We start from the raw sequence: 24,153 nt of genomic DNA, 5'->3' as shown, positions 1-24,153 counted from the left end.
GGATGAATAAGTGACTTATTTACTAAAGTGTTGCTCTCTGCTTCCCATTGTCGATAATCCAGAGTAGTGGGGCAAAGGTACAGGATGACAGGTAGGCTCAGGTCAGGCAGAGGTCGATAATCCAGAATAGTGGGGCAAAGGTACAGGACAGAAGGCAGGCTCAGGATCATGGCGGGCAGAAAAGGTCAAAACCGGGAAAAACAAAGAGACAGGAACAGAGGGAAAACCGCTGGTAGGCTTGATGAAACAAAACTAACTGGCAACAGACAAACAGAGAAGACAGGTATAAATATACAATGGAAAACGGGGGAGATGGGTGACACCTGGAGGGGGGTGGAGACAAGCCCAAAGACAGGTGAAACAGATCAGGGCGTGACAATGACAGTGTCAATATGCAGCCCCTCTGCTGAGAGGTAATTTATGAAGGGCCATTGGTAAACTGCAGTGGCATTGTGGTTAGAGTGTCGACCCTGATATTGGAAGGTTGGGGGTTTGAGTCTTACTAAAGACGCCAAAAAATGGGACCTGATGCCTCCTTGCTTGGTACTCAGTGTTAAGGAGATGGATTTGGGGTATGGCCCTGTAACAGACTAGTGTCCTGTCCGAGATGTACTTCTACATCAAGCTGCCTCATGCTACAGAAACAGGATAGGCTCCTGCCATTCTGGCTTGGACAAGGCTTACTTTCTGGTCAAATGCATTGACAACCTTGCTGGAATAGAACCAGAACACATTCCAATTTGTTCATTTACCTAAGGTCAAATCTAGAGTCTTTGGAGACAAATAATTTTTCAGACTTTGAAAATAAGCAAATATAAGAAAGGCAAAGAGACAGGAAAACAATTCAGAATTGTATATTTTCTCTTTGCATAGAAAACCTACCAATAGGTTCTCCTCATATAAAATACTTCTCGCATTTTCACATACCCAAATTCAAAACATAATGTAGATCTCCCATTTAATCATTCCAATTCGGCAAGCTTGGTCATTACCATGAAAAGTCACTCTCTTCTTCCATAAACCACTGAGTTAACATTATTGTAAAATGACCTAGTATAATCTGGAAGACTTTTATGAATACAAAAATATGTCATTTTTTATGATCTAATTAAGAGCCAATGATATTAACATAAAGTGCAACAGAATATAAAATTGAAACTTTCTATCCCTTCACTACTTTTGCATGGTCACAGCATTGTATCTGTCTGACCTAAAATGATAGCTGTGCACACTCAATGTATGGATGTGAATTCTAACATTGTTTCATTCCTCTGAGAGAATATGTCAACTGTCAAAATGCTCGAACACACTGAAGTACAGAACTACCATGGAATGACTAGAGGGTTACAGACAGACATACAGTTGAAGTCGGAAGTTTACATACACCTCAGCCAAATACATTTAAACTCAGTTTTCACAATTCCTGACATTTAATCCTAGTAAAAATTCCCTGTTTTACGTCAGTTAGGATCACCACTTTATTTTAAGAATGTGAAATGTCAGAATAATAGTAGAGAATTATTTATTACAGCTTTTATTTCTTTCATCACATTCCCAGTGGGTCAGAAGTTTACATACACTCAATTAGTATTTGGTAGCATTGCCTTTAAATTGTTGAACTTGGGTCAAACGTTACAGGTAGCCTTCCACAAGCTTCCCTCAATAAGTTGGGTGAATTTTGGCCCATTCCTCCTGACAGAGCTGGTGTAACTGAGTCAGGTTTGTAGGCCTCCTTGCTCGCACATGCTTTTTCAGTTCTGCCCACACATTTTCTATAGGATTGAGGTCAGGGCTTTGTGATGGCCACTCCAATACCTTGACTTTGTTATCCTTAAGCCATTTTGTCACAACTTTGGAAGTATGCTTGAGGTCATTGTCCATTTGGAAGACCCATTTGTGACCAAGCTTTAACTTCCTGACTGATGTCTTGAAATGTTGCCTCATATATTTCCACATAATTTCCCCCCCTCATGATGCCATCTATTTTGTGAAGTGTACCAGTCCCTCCTGCAGCAAAGCACCTCCACAACATGATGCTGCCACCCCCGTGCTTCACGGTTGGGATGTTGTTCTTCGGCTTGCAAGCCTCCCCCTTTTTCCTCCAAACATAACGATGGTCATTATGGCCAAACAGTTCTATTTTTGTCAGACCAGAGGACATTTCTCCAAAAAGTATGATCTTTGTCCCCATGTGCAGTTGCAAACCGTAGTCTGGCTTTTTTATGGCGGTTTTGGAGCAGTGGCTTCTTCCTTGCTGAGCGGCCTTTCAGGTTATGTCGATATAGGACTCGTTTTACTGTGGATATAGATACTTTTGTACCCGTTTCCTCCAGCATCTTCACAAGGTCCTTTGCTGTTGTTCTGGGATCGATTTGCACTTTTCGCACCAAAGTACGTTCATCTCTAGGAGACAGAACACGTATCCTTCCTGAGCGGTATGACGGCTGCGTGGTCCCATGGTGTTTATACTTGCGTACTATTGTTTGTACAGATGAACGTGATACCTTCAGGCATTTGGAAATTGCTCCCAAGGATGAACCAGACTTGTGGAGGTCTACAATGTTGTTTCTGAGATCTTGGATGATTTCTTTTGATTTTCCCATGATGCCAAGCAAAGAGGCACTGAGTTTGAAGGTAGGCCTTGAAATACATCCACAGGTAAACCTCCAATTGACTCAAATTATGTAAACTAGCCTATCAGAAGCTTCTAAAGCCATGACATAATGTTCTGGAATTTTCCAAGCTGTTTAAAGGCACAGTCAACTTAGTGTATGTAAACTTCTGGCCCACTGGAATTGTGATACAGTGAATTATAAGTGAGATAATCTCTCTAAACAATTGTTGGAAAAATGACTTGTGTCATGCACAAAGTAGATGTCTTAACCGACTTGCCAAAACTAGTTTGTTAATAAGAAATTTGTGGAGTGGTTGAAAAACGAGTTTTAATGACTCCAACCTAAGTGTATGTAAACTTTCGACTTCAACTGTAGAACGATCAGTTTCTGAAGACTGCAATGGTGATAGTGAATGTGGAGTGGACGCCAACATCTACAATCCATACTCATTCAACCTGAATTTCACTTCAACTTGACTCTCAAGTCCACATCTCAGTTCTGTTCCATGAAAGAGTCTTCAGCTTCACAGCTGTGCTGCTCTTTAACCAGTCACCAGTCCGTTCCCCGATCTCACTAAGGCTAACCACCAGTGCTTAGACTACAACGGGGATTAATTGCAACTCTTACTCGTGGTTCAGCAGACCCGAAGAACATGGCCCTTGCTGTTTGAGATCCTCATCGACCTAAGAGAAAGTTGGAAAGAAAGAAAGAGAAAGTTGGAAAGAAAACAATTAGACCACATTTGCAACAGTGCAAACTCAGTGCTATCTGCTTCACTTTTCACTAGTAACTGACTATATTTGTTAAATGTCTATCTTTTATTCTCCATCTCCCTACCTCGGAGTAGGCAGGGGGAGGAGGGTACCAAATCTCGGGGGCGCGCATGAACAGTCCTTCATCCTCATCTGCGTCGTAGTTGACCAGCAGCGGTGTGAGGGGGGAGTCGATACGGCAGTCGCGGGAGATGTTGCTGTAGCTGGGGGGTTGTGACGGGAGGCGCAGCGACCCAAAGCTACTGAAGGGGGTGTTCAGGGACTCTGCCTGGCTGCTCATGCTGTTGGTGCGGCTGCCAAAGCCATTGAAGGGGATGTTCCCGATGACCAGGGGCAACTCTAGGAACACCTTGTCACTGCCGGGAATATGGACATAGATCTGATGGATAGATAGATGTCATTCCTAGGTCACAAGTCCTTTCAATCATTTTCAATGTGAGGTTTATGGTATTAGCCTATATCAAGCAACAAGTTGTCTCAAGTTTATGACTCACCCTGAGGGCATAGTCCACGTGAATGATGTCGCACCCCAGGAGTGAGGGCTTGAGCCTAGGCACTCGGATGGTCTTGCTCTGCCACATGTCACACATGCCCGAGATGAGATGGTTGCCCCTCACGACTGAGAGCTTCTGCCCCAGGACCTTGGTCCTGCCATTGGCCTGGTAGGTGTGCTTGACCATGATGGCTGCCTTGGGCACCACGATACGTGAGCAGGTGTTTTCAAACTTGGCATTGATGCAGATGTCCTCGCCCTCGCAGAAGCCCTTGCGGTCGATCTTGGCACTGATGGACACATGTCCATCTGGGATGAACATGCAGGTGAGCTTCTTCTCCTTCGTACCTGCAGCTGGAGCCTGGATGAGAAACAATGAGAAACATTAACATGAGTTAAACATAAATCACCAAGCATGTTGATTGCAAGTCAACCATCAAGCCTAACACCATCCACCCACACCTTATAATCTGTCATGTATAGCTAGTTATGGCAAAGTTATACAATTGTCATTAACATTATTAAGCCACGCATCATCATTACATGGCTCATTCAGGAGAACAAGGTGTATAATACAATCACTGTCAAGTAGCAATGTGTATAATGTAATAACTATCAAGTGGCATTATTCCTTGTGGTGATAATGATGATGATGTGAATGAGCTGTTATGTACCAGGAGGTCAGGGGTGTTGACGTCCAAGGGCTCCTCCACCTCAAAGTGTTTCTCGCACTGCAAGGCAGGCTGGGAAGGCCTCTCCATCACGGCCCTGACATAATACTGTACACAGCCAAACTTCCCCTTGTACGACGACACCAGTTGCCTGTGACAAAAGCAGGAGGAATTTTAATTGTGGGATGCTGTCATTACCACATAATGCTATGCCTTTATAGGAAACAAACAACAAGGTTTTACAGTCCTTGATGCTTACCCAGGATGTGGCAGCTCAAAACCAAACATGAACTCATATCTGTTCCCTGGTCTGAGAGTGACCGAGCCATTGGAATCTGAGGACGAGAGAAAAACATTATGGTCCATTCATTAAACTATGAATTTAGCCAATCTCTCTTAGGTTAATATATTTTGGTCTATTTGTGCAATCCACTGTAGACCACAGGACACCATTGGTCCACTTCTAGTGCTTATGGGCCAATAACAACCACCACTGGCGCATTTGATCATCCATAAACATAGACGTATGTAAATAAAACATATAGCTAGTCTATAAAGCATAATTTCTCATTCTCCATTTTTGCGCAGTGCACTGTACTCGCAGACTGCAGTAGCCAACTAGTGACAGTGCATAAAAGCTGGATGACACCGGGTGTAGCCTGCCGACTGCTTTGAATGGCTATATTCACATTCGAGACAAAGACATGTACTTTTTGAATATTTTAGGTTTGTAATATTACCTCTAGGCTGGTGGTCCAGATAAACGGTATCTTCGTATTTCAGATATTCAATGTCTTCACGGCATCTGTGCTTTCCTTTCGCGTACTCCACTTTTGCGCATCCAATTCCAAACACTCTCATAGCGGACACCTTGGTCACCTCGGACACCTCAACCACAATATTCCCGGCTACCTTATCACCACTGGAGTAGAAAGCCTTAGTAGGATCATGGAAAACGACCTCAAAGGTCTTCAATTTCTTTGTAATGATGACCATTTTAATATTTGTTCAGTGTCCCTGTGGTTAAGAAAATATAAGTGGAAAATAGCCGACCGCTATTATTAGCTAGTTAAGCCTATTGAATTCTACTGATGAACAAATGTCCAACAGTTTGATTGCATTCCAATCACTATGCTGTCACAGTGTTAGCTACTTATTATCATCAACCGTACAATTCGGAGCTGACTGTAAACAGCAAGTCCCCGCATTGGTTTTATATGGATGGCGAGTAGACATCCCAACCCAGTCTCGCCAGCCGCATACTCACTATCCCGTTACCGGACTGTGCATGCTTTCGGTGAATGCACCGTCTGAACTGCTGCATGTACAGCCCTCTCATTGGTAAAACATATATTGTTTGTGCACCTCCTTGCCAATCAGCACACAGAAAGACCGCGTGGACACCTCATGGTAAAGTAACGAAGAGGAGTATATCTATCGCATGTAAAGGCGTGGTTCAGGGGTTAGATCCATCTAGATCGCCCAAATGAGTCACCCAATCATTATACCCAACATACACGTGTTAACATAATATGTTATCTCAATCTCTAATAATACAATTTTGATTTAACGCAAGCATGAACAAGTTTGTTACTTCCAACAAACACCTTACATTTGGGTAGGTAGCAAAATCTGTCTCTGATGGTAGGCTATGCTTGCTGACTGTCAACACTCAAAAAAGTGTATGTAGCCTATAGGGTAGAGTCAGGTTCAAATCCCAAATCTGACGGGAAGATCTGGTGGGATGTGACAGGATGTTGCAACATGGTCTCAGAGCATTTCGTACTGTAGCGACCCGCACAGACAGCTGTGTATTATGAGTTATGCTGTTCGTTTGTTGTGTTGTATTTACCAGTACCTAGTGTTCACTGGGTCCGACGTGCCAGTCAACCTGCTATCTGCCAACCACAGGAATGCCTGGAATGTTCCGCTGCGGGCATCCTTGTGGTTGGTGGAACCGCCTGGGGGATTTGGCAGGGGGTGGAGCACCGTAAATTTAAGACCATGCTTAGCCATTGTTCTCGCTCTTACGCTTTGTCTTAACAAGAGATGGTCACAGTTGTTTTATACTGTGATCCTTGATTTATTTGGCGCGGGCTACGGCCAAACAGTAGCCTGTGTTGAGTTGGGTTAATAAACCGGGAATTCGTAAAGTCAACCCTGTCTGGACATTTGTTCGTTTATGATCTAGCCAGGTCATTACAGTTTTATTCTGTAAATTTATCTGAGACACTCCATTTATTAATTTCTGGATGTCCATCATCCATTTCTTATGATATGTTACGAATTACAATTCGTATGATATGCTACAAATTGCAATTTGTACAATATGTTACATATTTGCAAAATATACAATATGTTACGAATTTGCGAAACAAATTAGGAATTCCAATTTGTTCTGGCTAACGTTAGCTAGGTGGCTAACGCTAACGTTTGCTAGCTCTAGAGTCTAGGGGCTAGGTTAAAAGGTTAAGGCTAGTGTTTGGGTCAGCTAAAACGGTTATGGGTTATCTAACATGCAAAGTAGCTAAAAAGTAGACAGTAGTTGCAAATTAGCTCAAATTGTCCGTGATGAGATAAGAACAAATAACCTTTAGGTTGCTAGACTTTCTTGTTATATGCCCACCCCGACCAACCACCCTCCTTTTGTTTTTGTTTTAAGTAACTTTCTATCTTATGTAACCATAGGTATATCATACTAATTTGAGTGTCCCGGATTTACATTTACTATGTTACGTCTAGTCTATAAGACCAGTCTGGATAATGAGGGGGTTGCTGATTTAAATATTTTAACGCATTCATAAAGCTCCTGTGGTTCCATTTGCAAGGCATGGTCATAAATCCTGGTTGCTATCTGGAACAGTGAAATACTATTTTTCACTACACAAATCAGAGGTTAAACATAGACATAATAATTACACAGCGCTGAGGTAACAAGTAACAACCTTCAAATGCACGGACAGACCTGTAGCGTTTGCCGGGAGAGTGTACTTGGCAGAGAGTTGTCTACTTGGCACCTTTTGAACAGAGTGCAGGCTGTATTTTGCAAACCAAGAACAAACCCATTGTATATTTAGAAACGGGCTGAAAATGTCAGCAGTCAGACACCTACCTAGATTTTTTAAAGGAGAAAACACATCGCACTGAATGACGGTCTGCCTTGCCTAAAATGTTGGTAAGCCTCTGACTACCGACATTTCCCCCTGAATCCCTTTACGAAAAAAGATTGCAGTCGGATTGCAGTATAACTGCAGTATGCTGCAAATACTGCATCCAAAATAACACTGTTTTTTAAACTGCAGTAATTTTGCAGTATAACTGTAGTTATTCTGCATTTACTAGGTCAAATACCACAGTCAAATGAAAAATCTAATCAAACGCTTTGTCAAATGCGCCGAATACAACAGATGTAGACAGTGAAATGCTTACTGACAAGCCCTTAACCAACAATGCTTTTAGAATTTAAGAAGAGAACCGTGTTAAGTAAAAAAATAGATATGTAAAAAATAATGAAAATAAAAGAAAAATAATTAAACAGCAGCAGTAAAATAACAATACAGTTGAAGTGGGAAGTTTACATACACCTTAGCCAAATACATTTAAACTCAGTTTTTCACAATTCCTGACATTTAATCCTAGTAAAAAATCCCTGTCTTAGGTCAGTTAGGATCATCACTTTATTTTAAGAATATGAAATGTCAGAATAATTAATAGTAGATTAATTTCAGCTTTTATTTCTTTCATCACATTCCCACTGGGTCAGAAGTTTACATACACTACCAAATACTAATTGAGTGTAACAGTTTAGCTTCTGTCCCTCTCCTTGCCCCTACCCGAGCTCGAACCAGGGACCCTCTGCACACATTGAGAACAGCCACCGTCGAAGCATCGTTACTCATCGCTCCACAAAAACCGCAGCCCTTGCAGAGCAAGGGAAACAACTACTTCAAGGTCTCAGAGCGAGTGACGTCACCGATTTAAATGCTATTAGCGCGCACCCCGCTAACTAGCTAGCCATTTCACATCGGTTACATTGCCGTACAGGTAGCCTTCCACAATAAGTTGGGTGAATTTTGGCCCATTCCTCCTGACAGAGCTGGTGTAACTGAGTCAGGTTTGTAGGCCTCCTTGATCGCACACGCTTTTTCAGTTCTGCCTACAAATTTTCTATAGGATTGATGTCAGGGCTTTGTGATGGCCACTCCAATACCTTGACTTTGCTGTCCTTAAGCCATTTTGCCACAACTTTGGAAGTATGCTTGGGGTCATTGTCCATTTGGAAGACCCATTTGCGACCAAGCTTTAACTTCCTGACTGATGTCTTGAGATATATCCACAATTTCCCCCCCCTCATGATGCCATCTATTTTGTGAAGTGCACCAGTCCCTCCTGCAGCAAAGCACCCCCACAACATGATGCTGCCACGCCCGTGCTTCACGTTTGGGGATGGTGTTCTTCGGCTTGCAAGCATCCCCCTTTTTCCTCCAAACATAACGATGGTCATTATGGCCAAACAGTTCTATTTTTGTTTCATCAGACCAGAGGACATTTCTCCAAAAAGTACAATCTTCGTCCCCATGTGGAGTTGCAAACCGTAGTCTGGCTTTTTTATGGCGGTTTTGGAGCAGTGGCTTCTTCCTTGCTGAGCGGCCTTTCAGGATATGTCAATATAGGACTCGTTTTACTGTGGATATAGATAATTTTGTACCCGTTTCCTCCGGCATCTTTCACAGGGTCCTTTGCTGTTGTTCTGGGATTGATTTGCACTTTTCGCAGCAAAGTACGTTCATCTCTAGGAGACAGAACGTGTCTCCTTCCTGAGCAGACCCCAAGCAAATGCAATCAGTTTCACGTTGATTCAATGTCATCACATACATTTCTGGGGGTTGAAATGGAGTGGAAACGTTGATTTAACCAGTTTGTGCCTAGTGGGATGGCACCTGTGCAAATTCTTGCCAATTCAATCAAAACTTGCCAGTGGCTGACTATGGTCCAGTCCTTTCTATGGATTTTGAGAGTAGACTACTGGAGAGTGGTGGTCTCTATGGATGTATAATGTTCTGAAACCACTTGTGTCTGCTGCATAGCATTAGTCAGACCAAGTAACGTTTGATGAGTGACTGCTGAGGTAGAGGAAATGGGCTTGTTACGGTATGGCGCCATCTAATGGTTAGATTAATTATGGTTTGGTGTTCAGAATTAAAGTTCAGCGCTCGACTTGTCAGTTAAAGCAGCCACACAATTACCACAACTGTCTGTCTGTGCACCTACTGCAGTTATTTAAAAAATCTGATATTGTTCAGAATAGACTTCGGTTTAAATACTATTACTTTGGCTATCAGTCCTAAAAATAGACCCCCTAGGGCAAGGCATCCTCATCATGAGCCTATAACACTGATTAATGTCCGCTACATCACCCCCCTTGTACCTCCTCCCCCACGAGAGACTGTCCCACGTTGGGTGCCATTGTAGCGGGACGGATCTAAACCCTGGTCTCCCATGGAAGAAACCAACATCTTGACCATTAGACCAAGAGGAGATTCCCTTTGGGCTGAGGGTGACACTGATTTTGAAGTCGCAGGCAGGGCTACCTCATAACGAGACCATGAGCCTGACTCATGTCCACTACATAGACATTTTGTACACATACATGTTGTTTGGTGTAATACCGGTGAAAAGCAATAAAGATTCAAACAAATTGGATTGTGACAGAGACTCTGACCATGAAGGGTGTTGCCTGGGTCACACACATCAGCTGGGCCAAAACATGTAACCCCCTCAAGGAAGGCCCCAGTGATAATTGAACTTCCAAACCCTGATTAACAAGACCAGTGTTCTAACCCTGTTCCTCTTCTGGGCGCTGCCCTGCACAGTCGATGATGTGACACAACCAATGGTTGATGCAGACGGGTTGATGCAATGCCTGCGCATTTAGTTGGGCAGGAATTAGACCTATGGGGGGGTGATTCGTGCCAGAATTAAGCATCTTGAAGCTACTGATACCTCTCACCAAGTCACCTAACGTTTTCCTAGCGCCATAAAATACTGCCATGAATTAACTTGCATTGTCAATGGAGACAAGTTTTTTTCCTATGGCGTCAAACTGCCATCGCGCTCATGTCATGTTCACGTCACGTGGCACTGACACGTGACATGTCAGTTTGCTTATAAGTTTACTATGAAAGAACTCACCATGAATGCCTTAACTTCTACATGACATCTACATCATGCTTTCACATCATGTACACGTGACACTTACGCGTCACGTGTTAGTTTGTGTCTGTTTAGTTTATTATTAAAAGATCTCACCATGAACGCCTTACAAACGTCTACATGTACATGATTTTATTAAAAATATTTTTCATTGCCAGAGTAATCTAATCAATTTAATTTGTCGATTTAGCTAAAATAGGCATATCACCTCAATACTTGCTTCTACACCTGCATTGCTTGCTGTTTGGGGTTTTAGGCTGGGTTTCTGTACAGCACTTTGAGATATCAGCTGATGTAAGAAGGGCTATATAAATAAATTATTTCTCAAATCAATATGGACACAAGGGCTTCTTTGTTGGAGGTAGCCTAGGTCTCTAGTGATGTATTCAAAACAACTCAGAACTTGTCAATCTCTGACTTGACGTCAGTGCGTTCAAGACAACTGGGAACTCTGGAAAAAACGAGCTCAAACTGGGAAAAATTATTTTGAACGGTCATCCAACTCAGAATTCCAATTCAGAAACTCTGGCATCTTTCTCTGACCTAAAAATCACTGATGTCATGATTCAACCTCGTTTTCCTCCCCAGAGTTCCCAGTTTACCGATTTAACAGACACAATCACTGTCACCATGCAATCCTTAGGCTATACATTTCTGTGGAGATGTTTTATGGTTAAAAGCAGGGCTTGAATTGAGGATATAGGCCTAACCCGTGTTATAGAAATGGGCAAAAAGCATATGCTACCCCTTGTTTACTTAGCCATAGAAAAACAACGGTCCAGATTATATAAAGCGATCTAGGCTATAACAATGATTAACTCCACGATTATTTCTGCATAGTCTACCGAAGGTCTTGCTCAGCCTCAACATCACAGGAAAATGTGGTTGCTTTATTAAAAAGCTCCACAATTCAGAATATTAGCGGTAGGCTATGCCTACCACAAAAGACCTAAAAGATAGAATTGGTATGAGTCTATCCATAGACCAAACAGATAAACACTTTTCTATTTCAGGAGAATCGCATTGAATCAGGCTATTAATTTCAGTGCAGTTGCATCCTTACGCATAACCTTAGCCTAAACGGAACCGAAAACACCCCAGCCTGTTTTGATCAAAGATCATAAAGCCTGAACATTTCAGCTGTTTGTCATTGATTTAGCCCACAACCGCCTACAGATTTGATACACACGAAGACCTATATTTAATCTGGATTTGACAAACAATAGCCTGACTAGGATCCTGACTTTTCCCCACGTTATATTTGTTCCCAATTAGGCTAAATGTAGTTCTATTAGTAAGCTTTTAATGTTTTCCTATTCATTTGCATAGGCTAACCATTGCAATTAATGTTATTTACCATCTTCCACTTTTTATGAATAAACAGGCATTGGGTTAAAAATATATAATTTCTATGCCCACCCACACACACACATTGTTACCTTACAGATCACAAAGCCAGCTAATTTACACTACATTCATATACATTTGATTTGTACACTGGCTTATCTGTCTGGCATGTTTTTATTTAAAACTGGCCTTCCCTTATCTACACTGAAATAATATTTCAGTAGTCCTCTATTAGGATTTATTTTTATTAATAGCTCATAGCTCATACTAATGAGCTATTAATTAAAAAAATATATATATAGTAGGTGCTAGGATACAACAATGAATAATGTTAAACTAACAAATACCATCAAGGGATATGTTACAATTTACAATAATGAACACCTTGTGAAACAGCTGTGAAAACCAATCTGGCAATTTTTAAGATTTAAGATTTAAATATATAAATTTAGATTTGTTTTGGTAGATGTGTGTCAATTGACTTTCACAGATGTTTTGTACACTCACATGGCCATCATAGACAAATACTGAATTCTGTCGTGTGGAATAGAGAGGAGGTGCGTGCTGTGTGGATGGGAGGTTCTGCCTGTCACTTGTTCTCAACAGTCTTTGAAAGGGGACTCGAAGAGGGAGACTGCAAAGTCCAGGCACTGCTGCCATCTTTGTTCTGAGTGTTTGCATTGCTAGTGTTTTTAGCTAATCTGTGTATCTCACATTATGTGCCCAGTATGATCGTTTTCTTGCTCTTTCTTAGCAGATAATGACAACATGACAATAACCGTAGCTGTAGATGATGTAATGAAAAGTTGGAGGGTGGTTGGTAATGAAGGACATCAGGTGGATCCATGTCTGAGTGTTAGGCAGAACCCCTAGGTCCTGGAAAACAGGAGCAGAGTAAAGGGAACAGGTTAGGAGACAGATGTACACAAGCAAACACACAGGTTACAGGTTGATCAGGTATGTACAAATAGTTATTGAATGATTTAATTGAAATGTTTAATTAGACATGCAATAATGTTAATGGCAGACAGAAAAGGTCTGTAATTGTTTATGTCAGTGGGGTTGATGAGGGAGGTAAGGGATGGTTCCTGGAAAAAAATAAGAGATGAGTTGTGAGAGAAACTCCAGGATGGTGTCATGGCCACTAGAGTCAAACACCTTAACACTAGCTACGTGGAAGTGGAGGTTACTTAACGTGACCCAGTTGTTAGCCTTGAGATTGACTATTTGGAGAAACCCCTGGGCCAGTGTTGGTACTGCTGACAGCATGGCGATGCCGCCACCACAAGGAGGCAAATGCAAATAGTTATCTGAGATTTTTATATTCACCTAACGAATGGTGACCCCAGCTAGGAGCTTTCTTCCAAGCCAAGTCATTCGCCCGGATGGGTTTGAGAAATCCTACAAAAAGGAAAGCTTTATTTTTATACTGTAAACGCAGTAACGCAGATTTTGTCCTTCTTCAGGAAGCTATTGGCTGTCCTAAAAGTCGCTAGAAGTCGCTAAATGACGTCATCACGTAATTTGCATAATTGGCCATGTGCATGTAATTGTGATGGACGCTGTAGGAGAGGAATAATGTCGTGGGAGAGACAAAAAGTGAGTAAAAAAACACCCTAAATATGTTTGGAACTACAAATGAACTTTCTTCTGTCGATTCTTGTTTTTTTTTTATATCACAATTCCAATCCTCCTCCTTTATCCGGGCTTGGGACCGGCAAAAGTGACCCAAATGAGACACTCTGGCTCAGTTTTTTTAGTTTAGTTTTTTACATTTACATCCCGCCCTTAATGTAAGCCAGGGCGGGATCAGCCAGCGGCGGCCTCCCGCATGCGCGATTCATTTGCAGTCTGGACGCGGAGGGGTGAACATCTCCTGCTCTGACTGCTGTGTGAGGACTGGGCCGCCTGTGAGTGCTTTGGGACGGGGGTGGGGCCCACGGCAGCACCCGCTGCTCGTTAAGCAGAGTAAGAACGATACGTGCTTTCACGTCAGAGTCTCCAAAAATACCAGAAAAAGTAGCTAGATTTGTCTCTAGTCGTTTTTTTGAAAGTGTGTCGCTAGAGGGGTCTGAATACTCGCTAAATTGGCAACACTGCCTCCAAGACCTCACGATCTCACTAACGCACTCCATTGATGTCACAGCTCCCCCTTGCGACAGTAATCATATACATTACTTAAATGTAAATACCTAGGAGGACTAGAAAATGATACAAGGGATGGCTCCATAAAATAACAAATTAAATAAAACATCACAAATATGACCATACATATTTGTATGTGTCACATATACACATGGCATATGTTTGGGTACCACCTTGACATCTGTGATCTGCTTGCCTCAATAAATTAATGCTAGAACATTGGTAGCCAGGATTAGTTATTTGTATCTAGTCTCTTAATTCAATAACGGTGCAAGTTACGTTATTTTTTGTTTGCATGCATGTGATCATGTCTTTTTGTCGGTCCTGTCGATGTTCCGTGATCACACGACTCAAGTGGGGATGTTTCAAAGTATTTTTGACTATCTTCCTAGCTAGCAGGAAACGGAACGCGTCTTCTGCATTTAACCCAACCCCTCACTACCAATGGCAGACGGAAGGGTGGGTCGTGCGGCAAGTGCCGCTTCTCTTCCAGATGCTATTTTATCTAAAACACCAGGTGTACGCCGACCCCAGCTAAGTAACTCATGCAAAGATTTAAAGCGCTATTATGCGTTTTATCTCCAGTACATTCCCACGATTGTCAGTTATGTAGTTGCTTTACTGGTCATCTCAGTGAGTCCTTGCTGTGATGACACAATCAATCTACTGCCGGAGAATGCCAACACCCCAGACAAACACATTGGTTTGCAGTTCCACGGGAGCGGACAGTACACAGCATACCATAATGTTCTGAATAATGGCCAAGTCTACCTGGCTCCCTATTCGACTGAACCGCTAAGGAGTAACAAACACAAGTCCAACATTTATTGGAAACTGCTAAACTACCTGTTCACTACCCTCCTGTTCTCCGGGGATGTGCAACTCAACCCTGGGCCTAACATCACCGAGCCAGCGATACTCACTGGAGTGGAAAGCAGTGGATGGCCTCGTCCACTGATTGTCGTCCCCTTGGAAGTGGATGAGTGCTATGGTTCCATGGTTTCTCTTGAGTCACCCCGCTCCAGGATGGAATTTGACTCTCCAAGCATATCTAAGTCGAAGCATATCTAAGTCGCAATAAGAAAACCCTGACTCTGCTTCTGGCACGCAAGCTGTTTTAATTAGTTCCCCGCATCCAGTGCAAGCGGAAGGGATTGTCAATTGCACTACCGAACTGCTCCTAATCAAAACGATACAAAAAATGGCATAAACCCAGCAAACAGAAAATTTTACTTTTTTCAATGTGTCAATCACTCGATTCATCTGGGACCCACAAGCTAAGGCCAAGGGACTACTAGGGGGGCACTTGAACATTCGCAGTGTCATTCCAAAAAGTGATTAAATTCAACATCTTTTCAGACTCCAACCTTGACTTCCTCTGCCTTTCAGAGACTTGGCTCCATAAAAACTCTCCATCTGCTGCTTTGATTATGCCTGGCTACAATGTTTTCAGGAGAGACAGGTTTGAAGGAAGAGTAGGGGTTCTGATGATTTACATTAAAGAACATATCCGATGTAAACAAATTGAGTGTTCATGTGATAAATAACTAGAATGTATTGACCTAAACATTACACTGTCTCCCAAAATGTATTTTACCCTTATTGGAATGTATAGACCACCTTCCACCAAAAGTGTGTTTTTTGATCAGTTTAATAACATGCTTAGGGAATGTGATTTTGGGAAAGAGGTCATCTTAATGGGAGATTTTAATATTAATTATGAAGACAAGTCTTGTAGGAAAACCCTCAAATGGATCACTAATACCTTTGACCATACACAGCTAGTTAAAAAGCCAACCAGGGTGACTTGTTGCTCTAAAACACAGATTGATCTGCTGTTCAATAATAAACCAGAGAGTGACTAAATCATTCAATATGGTTACTGGGCTGTCTGATCATAATCTGACACTTATAGCCAGAAAGCTTTCCAGGAACAGGTTAGGCTACTCTCTACTGTTAGAAAGCCTGATCAGCTCAGAATACCTAGGAGTGAATTCAATTATTATGAAAACGCAATTAAGGGAATTAACTCGAATGATCTCTTGTCCTATACAGATGTGGAAGCTGATAGAAAAACCTGACTATCCACAATCCAGACTACAATAAATGGCTTCCTAAAGACAATCAAATCCAAACCTGGCCAAAAGAGCACTCTTCCTTGGCTAAATGGAGAAATCTGGAAACTGATGAATGAGATCATGCTCTAAAAACAGCCCCAAAGTCCGAATTAGAGCATGACGGACGTAGGTTTACCATGTTGAGAAATAAGGTGATGAAAGAAATCAGACAGGCCATGGCAAACTTTTTTAGCAACATAATTAGTGAAGCAAAGGGAAATTCTAAATTGATCTGGGATAATCGAAAAAAGTTAACAGGGAAATACCATAGTAACACTGCAAAAAGTCTAGAAATCATGGTGAATTACAATCTTACACAGGATGCAGTCAAAATAGCAATAGCTTTCAATTCCTACTTTGTTTACTCTGTCAGGGTACTGACACAAAACCCCTCTACTGGTTTCTTGGGCTCAGTGCTAGTGAATGACACTCAACCTGTCTTCATCATAAGGGAGGTGAGAGGTGAACAAGGTGATTAACTCACTAAAGAACTCTAAAGCCAAAGATGTGTTTGGGCTGGACTCTACCTTTCTTAATAACTACCAAGACTCACTCATTGGCACCATTACTAAAGTTACCAACACATTTATTGGTCAGGGGGTGATTCCAAGGACCTGGAAGTCAGCCATAATAATGTCCATCTTTAAATCAGGTGACCCTACTGACATGAGTAACTACAGGCCCCTACGGAGCTGTGAGGGGAACGGCACCTCCGTACCTTCAGGCTCTGATCAGGCCCTACACCCAAACAAGGGCACTGCGTTCATCCACCTCTGGCCTGCTCGCCTCCCTACCTCTGAGGAAGTACAGTTCCCGCTCAGCCCAGTCAAAACTGTTCGCTGCTCTGGCACCCCAATGGTGGAACAAACTCCCTCACGACGCCAGGTCAGCGGAGTCAATCACCACCTTCCGGAGACACCTGAAACCCCACCTCTTTAAGGAATACCTAGGATAGGATAAAGTAATCCTTCTAACCCCCCCCCCCCCTTAAAAGAGTTAGATGCACTATTGTAAAGTGGTTGTTCCACTGGATATCATAAGGTGAATGCACCAATTTGTAAGTCGCTCTGGATAAGAGCGTCTGCTAAATGACTTAAATGTAAATGTAAATGTAATATACTACCTGTGGTGTCGAAGGTTGCTGAAAAGTGTGTAGCAGAGCAACTGATAGCCCAACTCAACAACAGCCCCTTCACATTACACTCCATGCAGTTTGGCTTCAGAGCAAAATACTCCACAGAAACAGCCAACTGCTTTCTTCTGGAAAATGTGAAGTCCAAGCTGGACAGAGGGGGCGTTGTTGGGGCTGTATGTCTAGACCTAAGGAAAGCTTTTGATTAGAGGTCGACCGATTATTGGAGGACCAAAAAAAGCCGATACCAATTAATATATACAGTGGGGAGAACAAGTATTTAATACACTGCCGATTTTGCAGGTTTTCCTACTTACAAAGCATGTAGAGGTCTGTAATTTTTATCCAGAATTTTTAAATCCAGAAAATCACATTGTATGATTTTTAAGTAATTAATTTGCATTTTATTGCATGACATAAGTATTTGATCACCTACCAACCAGTAAGAATTTCGGCTCTCACAGACCTGTTAGTTTTTCTTTAAGAAGCCCTCCTGTTCTCCACTCATTACCTGTATTAACTGCACCTGTTTGAACTCGTTACCTGTATAAAAGACACCTGTCCACACACTCAATCAAACAGACTCCAACCTCTCCACAATGGCCAAGACCAGAGAGCTGTGTAAGGACATCAGGGATAAAATTGCAGACATGCACAAGGCTGGGATGGGCTACAGGACAATAGGCAAGTAGCTTGGTGAGAAGGCAACAACTGTTGGCGCAATTATTCAAAAATGGAAGAAGTTCAAGATGACGGTCAATCACCCTCGGTCTGGGGCTACATGCAAGATCTCACCTCGTGGGGCATCAATGATCATGAGGAAGGTGAGGGATCAGCCCAGAACTACACGGCAGGACCTGGTCAATGACCTGAAGAGAGCTGGGACCACAGTCTCAAAGAAAACCATTAGTAACACACTACGCCGTCATGGATTAAAATCCTGCAGCGCACGCAAGGTCCCCCTGCTCAAGCCAGCACATGTCCCGTCTGAAGTTTGCCAATGACCATCTGGATGATCCAGAGGAGGAATGGGAGAAGGTTATGTGGTCTGATGAGACAAAAATAGAGCTTTTTGGTCTAAACTCCACTCGCCGTGTTTGGAGGAAGAAGAAGGATGAGTACAACCCCAAGAACAACATCCCAACCGTGAAGCATGGAGGTGGAAACATCATTCTTTGGGGATGCTTTTCTGCAAAGGGGACAGGACGACTGCACCGTATTGAGGGGAGGATGGATGGGGTCATGTATCGCGAGATCTTGGCCAACAACCTCCTTCCCTCAGTAAGAGCATTGAAGATGGGTCGTGGCTGGGTCTTCCAGCATGACAACGACCCGAAACACACAGCCAGGGCAACTAAGGAGTGGCTCCGTAAGAAGCAAGAAAAGTAAAAGTGCAATATGTGCCATGTAAAAAAGCTAACGTTTAAGTTCCTTGCTCAGAACATATGAAAGCTGTTGGTTCAATATTGCCAGTTCTACAATATTCCCAGTTAAGAAGTTTTAGGTTGTAGTTATTATAGGAATTATGACGCGTCAACTATTTCTCTCTATACCATTTGTATTTCATATACCTTTGACTATTGGATGTTCTTATAGGCACTATAGTATTTCCAGTCTAATCTCAGGAGTTGATAGGCTTGAAGTCATAAACAGCGCAATGCTTGAAGCATTGCGAAGAGCTGCTGGCTGACGCAAGAAAGTTGAATGAATGCTCACGAGTGTGCTGCTGCCTACCACCGTTCAGTCAGACTGCGCTATCAAATCATAGACTTAACTATAATAACACACAGAAATACAAGCCTTAGGTCATTAATATGGTCAAATCCGGAAACTATCATTTCGAAAACAAAACGTTTATTCTTTCAGTGAAATACGGAACCGTTCCGTATTGGGTGGCATCTATAAGTCTAAATATTGCTGTTACATTGCATAACCTTCAATGTTATGTCATAATTATGTAAAATTCTGGCAAATTAGTTCGCAACGAGCCAGGCGGCCCAAACTGTTGCATATACCCTGACTCTGCGTGCAATAAACGCAAGAGAAGTGGCACAATTTGTCTAGTTAATATTGCCTGCTAACATGAATTTATTTTAACTAAATATGCAGGTTTAAAAAATATATACTTCTGTGTATTGATTTTAAGAAAGGCATTGATGTTTATGGTTAGGTACATTCGTGCAACGATTGTGCTTTTTTCACCTATGCGCTTTTGTTAAATCATCCCCCGTTTGGCGAAGTTGGCTGTCTTTTTTAAGAGGAAATGGTCTTCACACAGTTCGCAACGAGCCAGGCGGCCCAAACTGCTGCATATACCCTGACTCTGTTGCACAGAACGCAAGAGAAGTGACACAATTTCCCTAGTTAAAAGAAATTCATGTTAGCAGGCAATATTAACTAAATATGCAGGTTTCAAAATACACTGCTCAAAAAAATAAAGGGAACACTTAAACAACACAATGTAACTCCAAGTCAATCACACTTCTGTGAAATCAAACTGTCCACTTAGGAAGCAACACTGATTGACAATAAATTTCACATGCTGTTGTGCAAATGGAATAGACAACAGGTGGAAATTATAGGCAATTAGCAAGACACCCCCAATAAAGGAGTGGTTTTGCAGGTGGTAACCACAGACCACTTCTCAGTTCCTATGCTTCCTGGCTGATGTTTTGGTCACTTTTGAATGCTGGCGGTGCTTTCACTCTAGTGGTAGCATGAGACGGAGTCTACAACCCACACAAGTGGCTCAGGTAGTGCAGCTCATCCAGGATGGCACATCAATGCGAGCTGTGGCAAGAAGGTTTGCTGTGTCTGTCAGCGTAGTGTCCAGAGCATGGAGGCGCTACCAGGAGACAGGCCAGTACATCAGGAGACGTGGAGGAGGCCGTAGGAGGGCAACAACCCAGCAGCAGGACCGCTACCTCCGCCTTTGTGCAAGAAGGAGCAGGAGGAGCACTGCCAGAGCCCTGCAAAATGACCTCCAGCAGGCCACAAATGTGCATGTGTCTGCTCAAACGGTCAGAAACAGACTCCATGAGGGTGGTATGAGGGCCCGACGTCCACAGGTGGGGGTTGTGCTTACAGCCCAACACCGTGCAGGACGTTTGGCATTTGCCAGAGAACACCAAGATTGGCAAATTCGCCACTGGTGCCCTGTGCTCTTCACAGATGAAAGCAGGTTCACACTGAGCACGTGACAGACGTGACAGAGTCTGGAGACGCCGTGGAGAACGTTCTGCTGCCTGCAACATCCTCCAGCATGACCGGTTTGGCGGTGGGTCAGTCATGGTGTGGGGTGGCATTTCTTTGGGGGGCCGCACAGCCCTCCATGTGCTCGCCAGAGGTAGCCTGACTGCCATTAGGTACCGAGATGAGATCCTCAGACCCCTTGTGAGACCATATGCTGGTGCGGTTGGCCCTGGGTTCCTCCTAATGCAAGACAATGCTAGACCTCATGTGGCTGGAGTGTGTCAGCAGTTCCTGCAAGAGGAAGGCATTGATGCTATGGACTGGCCCGCCCGTTCCCCAGACCTGAATCCAATTGAGCACATCTGGGACATCATGTCTCGCTCCATCCACCAACGCCACGTTGCACCACAGACTGTCCAGGAGTTGGCGGATGCTTTAGTCCAGGTCTGGGAGGAGATCCCTCAGGAGACCAACCGCCACCTCATCAGGAGCATGCCCAGGCGTTGTAGGGAGGTCATACAGGCACGTGGAGGCCACACACACTACTGAGCCTCATTTTGACTTGTTTTAAGGACATTACATCAAAGTTGGATCAGCCAAGTGTGGTGTGGTTTTCCACTTTAATTTTGAGTGTGACTCCAAATCCAGACCTCCATGGGTTGATACATTTTATTTCCATTGATCATTTGTGTGATTTTGTTGTCAGCACATTCAACTATGTAAAGAAAAAAGTATTTAATAATAATATTTCATTCATTCAGATCTAGGATGTGTTATTTTAGTGTTCCCTTTATTTTTTTGAGCAGTGTATATAGCTACATGCACAAGGCTCATTGCTAACAAAATACACACATAATATATAGAGTATACATCCATACAACCACAGCGCATATAAGACTAGACACAGGTTGGACTGAAATGCTAAATGTCTGAAATGAGATAACAGAAACAGGGTTAGCAAGCTTACAGTTGCTAGCTCACGGCAAAAACGCTAATTAGCATAACAACGTGGAGTGCGTCCACAATACATGAATAATAAGAAATATGAACACACATTTCTGAAAGACGTGTAACGGATGTGAAATGGCTAGCTAGTTAGTGGGTACGCGCTAATAGCGTTTCAATCAGTTACGTCACTTGCTCTGAAACCTAGAAGTAGTGTTTCCCCTGGCTCAGCAAGGGCCGCGGCCTTTGTGGAGCGATGGGTAACGATGCTTCGTGGGCGACCGTTGTTGATGTGTGCAGAAGGTCCCTGGTTCGCGCCCGTGTCGGGGCGAGGGGACGGTCTAAAGTTATACTGTTACAGACGCACACTGGCATTGGCTAAAACAAAGAATGCCAACTAAAGGTAATCACAGAAGATGGGTGGAACTTATCACTTGGCTTGTGTAATTTCTCGAGTTACTTCCTTCTCCTTAGTTAGAGATCGCCCAGCATGCTCTGCGCCACATCACCGGTGAGCGGAGCTACAGCTCTCCTCTGATTAACTAATATTTACTCTCAATAGTCTTTCGTACAACTCGTTATCAACAAAAAGTTATTTTCAAATAAAACAATTTTACCTTAACACAGTAGGACTAAATATTTCCTAACAATATCACAACTTAAATATTGCCTACTTACTCCTCAATCGGATCAAGGACATTTTGGAAATTATTTTCATTGTCTCTAAGGAAACTATCTGGGGCAGACACTCTCGGAAATCACGTCTGCCGCTTGTAAAAAAATGTATGTCTGTTTCGCCGCCGAGCTCTCAAATATCGTGCCTGTCTCTCACTCTATGAACGGTCACAGCTATCTGGATTCCTTGTTACATCCATACCTTGAACCCTAAACTATAACCCTTAACTAACACTAAACGTAACTATTTTACATTTATACTTGATTGAGTTAGGGACATCAAGGAACCCGAATAGCACGGACCCTCTGGGAAATCCTATGAACTCCTCTATTCAACTGAAAGCCACGGACACAATTCTTATTGGTCGACTGATACTGGGAACAACACAGTCTGTGATTGGCTAACAACATTTAGATCTGTATACAGCGAGATAAGATAACATACCATTCCATGAGGTGTTGAGGGAAAGACAGATTACCTATAGATTGGACATAATCTTTTCTAGGCCATTAGTGATAACAGGAAACACACAAGCCATAGGCTACACTATAGTTCAAGGTGGCTAAATCAGAATGTCGGCTTGCATTTCTAACATTTATGGTTGAGATTTAATTAATATAAACTATGCATCTTATGGCTTTCATTAATATGTAAACGTTAGTAAGGTGTTGGTGTCAGTCAGACGTTCAATGGTAGGCGACAGCCACATGGTGGTAAGGCTTAATTCTAGCACTTATCACCCCCCATAAGACCATTGCCAAGTAATCTACAAGCATAAGGCCACACCTCATGACACTCACACTACCTCACTCAGCTGTTAGTGCAGTCTACCCCAAGCAGCTAAACAGGCTGTTAGCAAAGTCAACTACTCTAGGCTTGAGTGTCTGCTGGTTTTCAGTCTTTCCATTACATACAAATGTGATTCAGACCTAAGAAACATACACATTTTTACATGGCAATTTGATCTGAAAACACACGCGCGCGCGGTCCGTGGTAGTGCCAGGACTAGCCACTAGAGAGCAGCAACAGACCATAAGATCCAGAGCCATTGATATACAGAAAAACACCTACAGGTGATGGGTCCATACTTACGACATCTGTCTATACTACTATCTGACAGTTACCCTCCAGCGGAAATGGCCGTCAATGACAAGTCATTTGTAACCTGGAATCAGGTAGAGGATTCAGGACAACACCGCACGATTTGATGGACAGACAACACATTATTGAAATTCACAAGAGTACTGTTCCTTTACCACCTCTGGTTAGCTAAGAAAACCATACGGGTGTGTTGGGCATACAGGGTGGCAGGTAGCCTAGCGGTTAGAGGCGAGCCAGCAACTGGAAAAATGTGAAACCTTTATATGCGTGTCTTTTTGGAGGGGTTGGGTTTCAAGCGGAAGTCAAATTTAAATTGCATAATTTACCGATAAAATGATGTTAATCTTGCGTTAATGTCTTGCGTTAATCTTGTGTTATTTTATGTAACTGCGATGAGTGTTGGCGGAGTGTACCATCGAGTCAATCAGTCGATACTTTAAAAATGTCCATTCGTTAATGCTTACCTTGTACGCATGTTTGTCCAGTGTAACTGCGTTTTTTTATTTTGGTGCTGCAATCTGTGGTTTTAGTTAAACACTTAATTTGTTCTGTGCTGCAATCCGTATTGTTTGTTAAAAACTTCATTCTACATACACACGGTTGTTTAGCTATCGGGAAACGGCGCCCAGAGTTTGGTCACACAGGCACTCAGTTTTGGTCACACAGGCACTCAGCTCCCCCCTGCTCCGAGGGGGGAGCGAGAATGGGCGGGGTAATCTCACCGGCGCCACCT

At 42.8% G+C, this 24,153-nt stretch overlaps 1 protein-coding gene across 3 annotated transcripts; it reads right to left on the bottom strand.

The window, feature by feature from the left end:
* Nucleotides 1–838: 838 nt before the first annotated feature.
* On the bottom strand, nt 839–24,113 carry LOC139573601 (thioredoxin-interacting protein-like). Of its 3 annotated transcripts, none has more exons than XM_071397236.1 (8): nt 23,885–24,113; nt 13,442–13,513; nt 5,293–12,988; nt 4,812–4,887; nt 4,556–4,703; nt 3,883–4,242; nt 3,453–3,767; nt 839–3,298 (listed from the first exon to the last, which is right to left on the bottom strand). In XM_071397236.1, exons 3-8 carry the CDS (start codon nt 5,546–5,548, stop codon nt 3,239–3,241), a joined length of 1,215 nt encoding a protein of 404 aa, XP_071253337.1. In that variant the 5' UTR covers nt 5,549–12,988; nt 13,442–13,513; nt 23,885–24,113; the 3' UTR covers nt 839–3,238. The 3 variants fall into 3 exon arrangements, with proteins under 3 accessions (XP_071253337.1, XP_071253338.1, XP_071253336.1); XM_071397237.1 differs by lacking the exon at nt 13,442–13,513 and having other exon boundaries at nt 5,293–5,474; nt 7,518–12,988; nt 23,885–24,111; XM_071397235.1 differs by lacking the exon at nt 13,442–13,513.
* Between the last annotated feature and the right edge of the window lie 40 nt (nt 24,114–24,153).

Source organism: Salvelinus alpinus, chromosome 4 (assembly GCF_045679555.1).
Source record: "Salvelinus alpinus chromosome 4, SLU_Salpinus.1, whole genome shotgun sequence".
Lineage (NCBI taxonomy): Eukaryota > Metazoa > Chordata > Actinopteri > Salmoniformes > Salmonidae > Salvelinus > Salvelinus alpinus.
The sequence above is the reverse complement of the archived record's forward strand: the minus strand, read 5'-3'. Positions and strand labels throughout refer to the sequence as shown.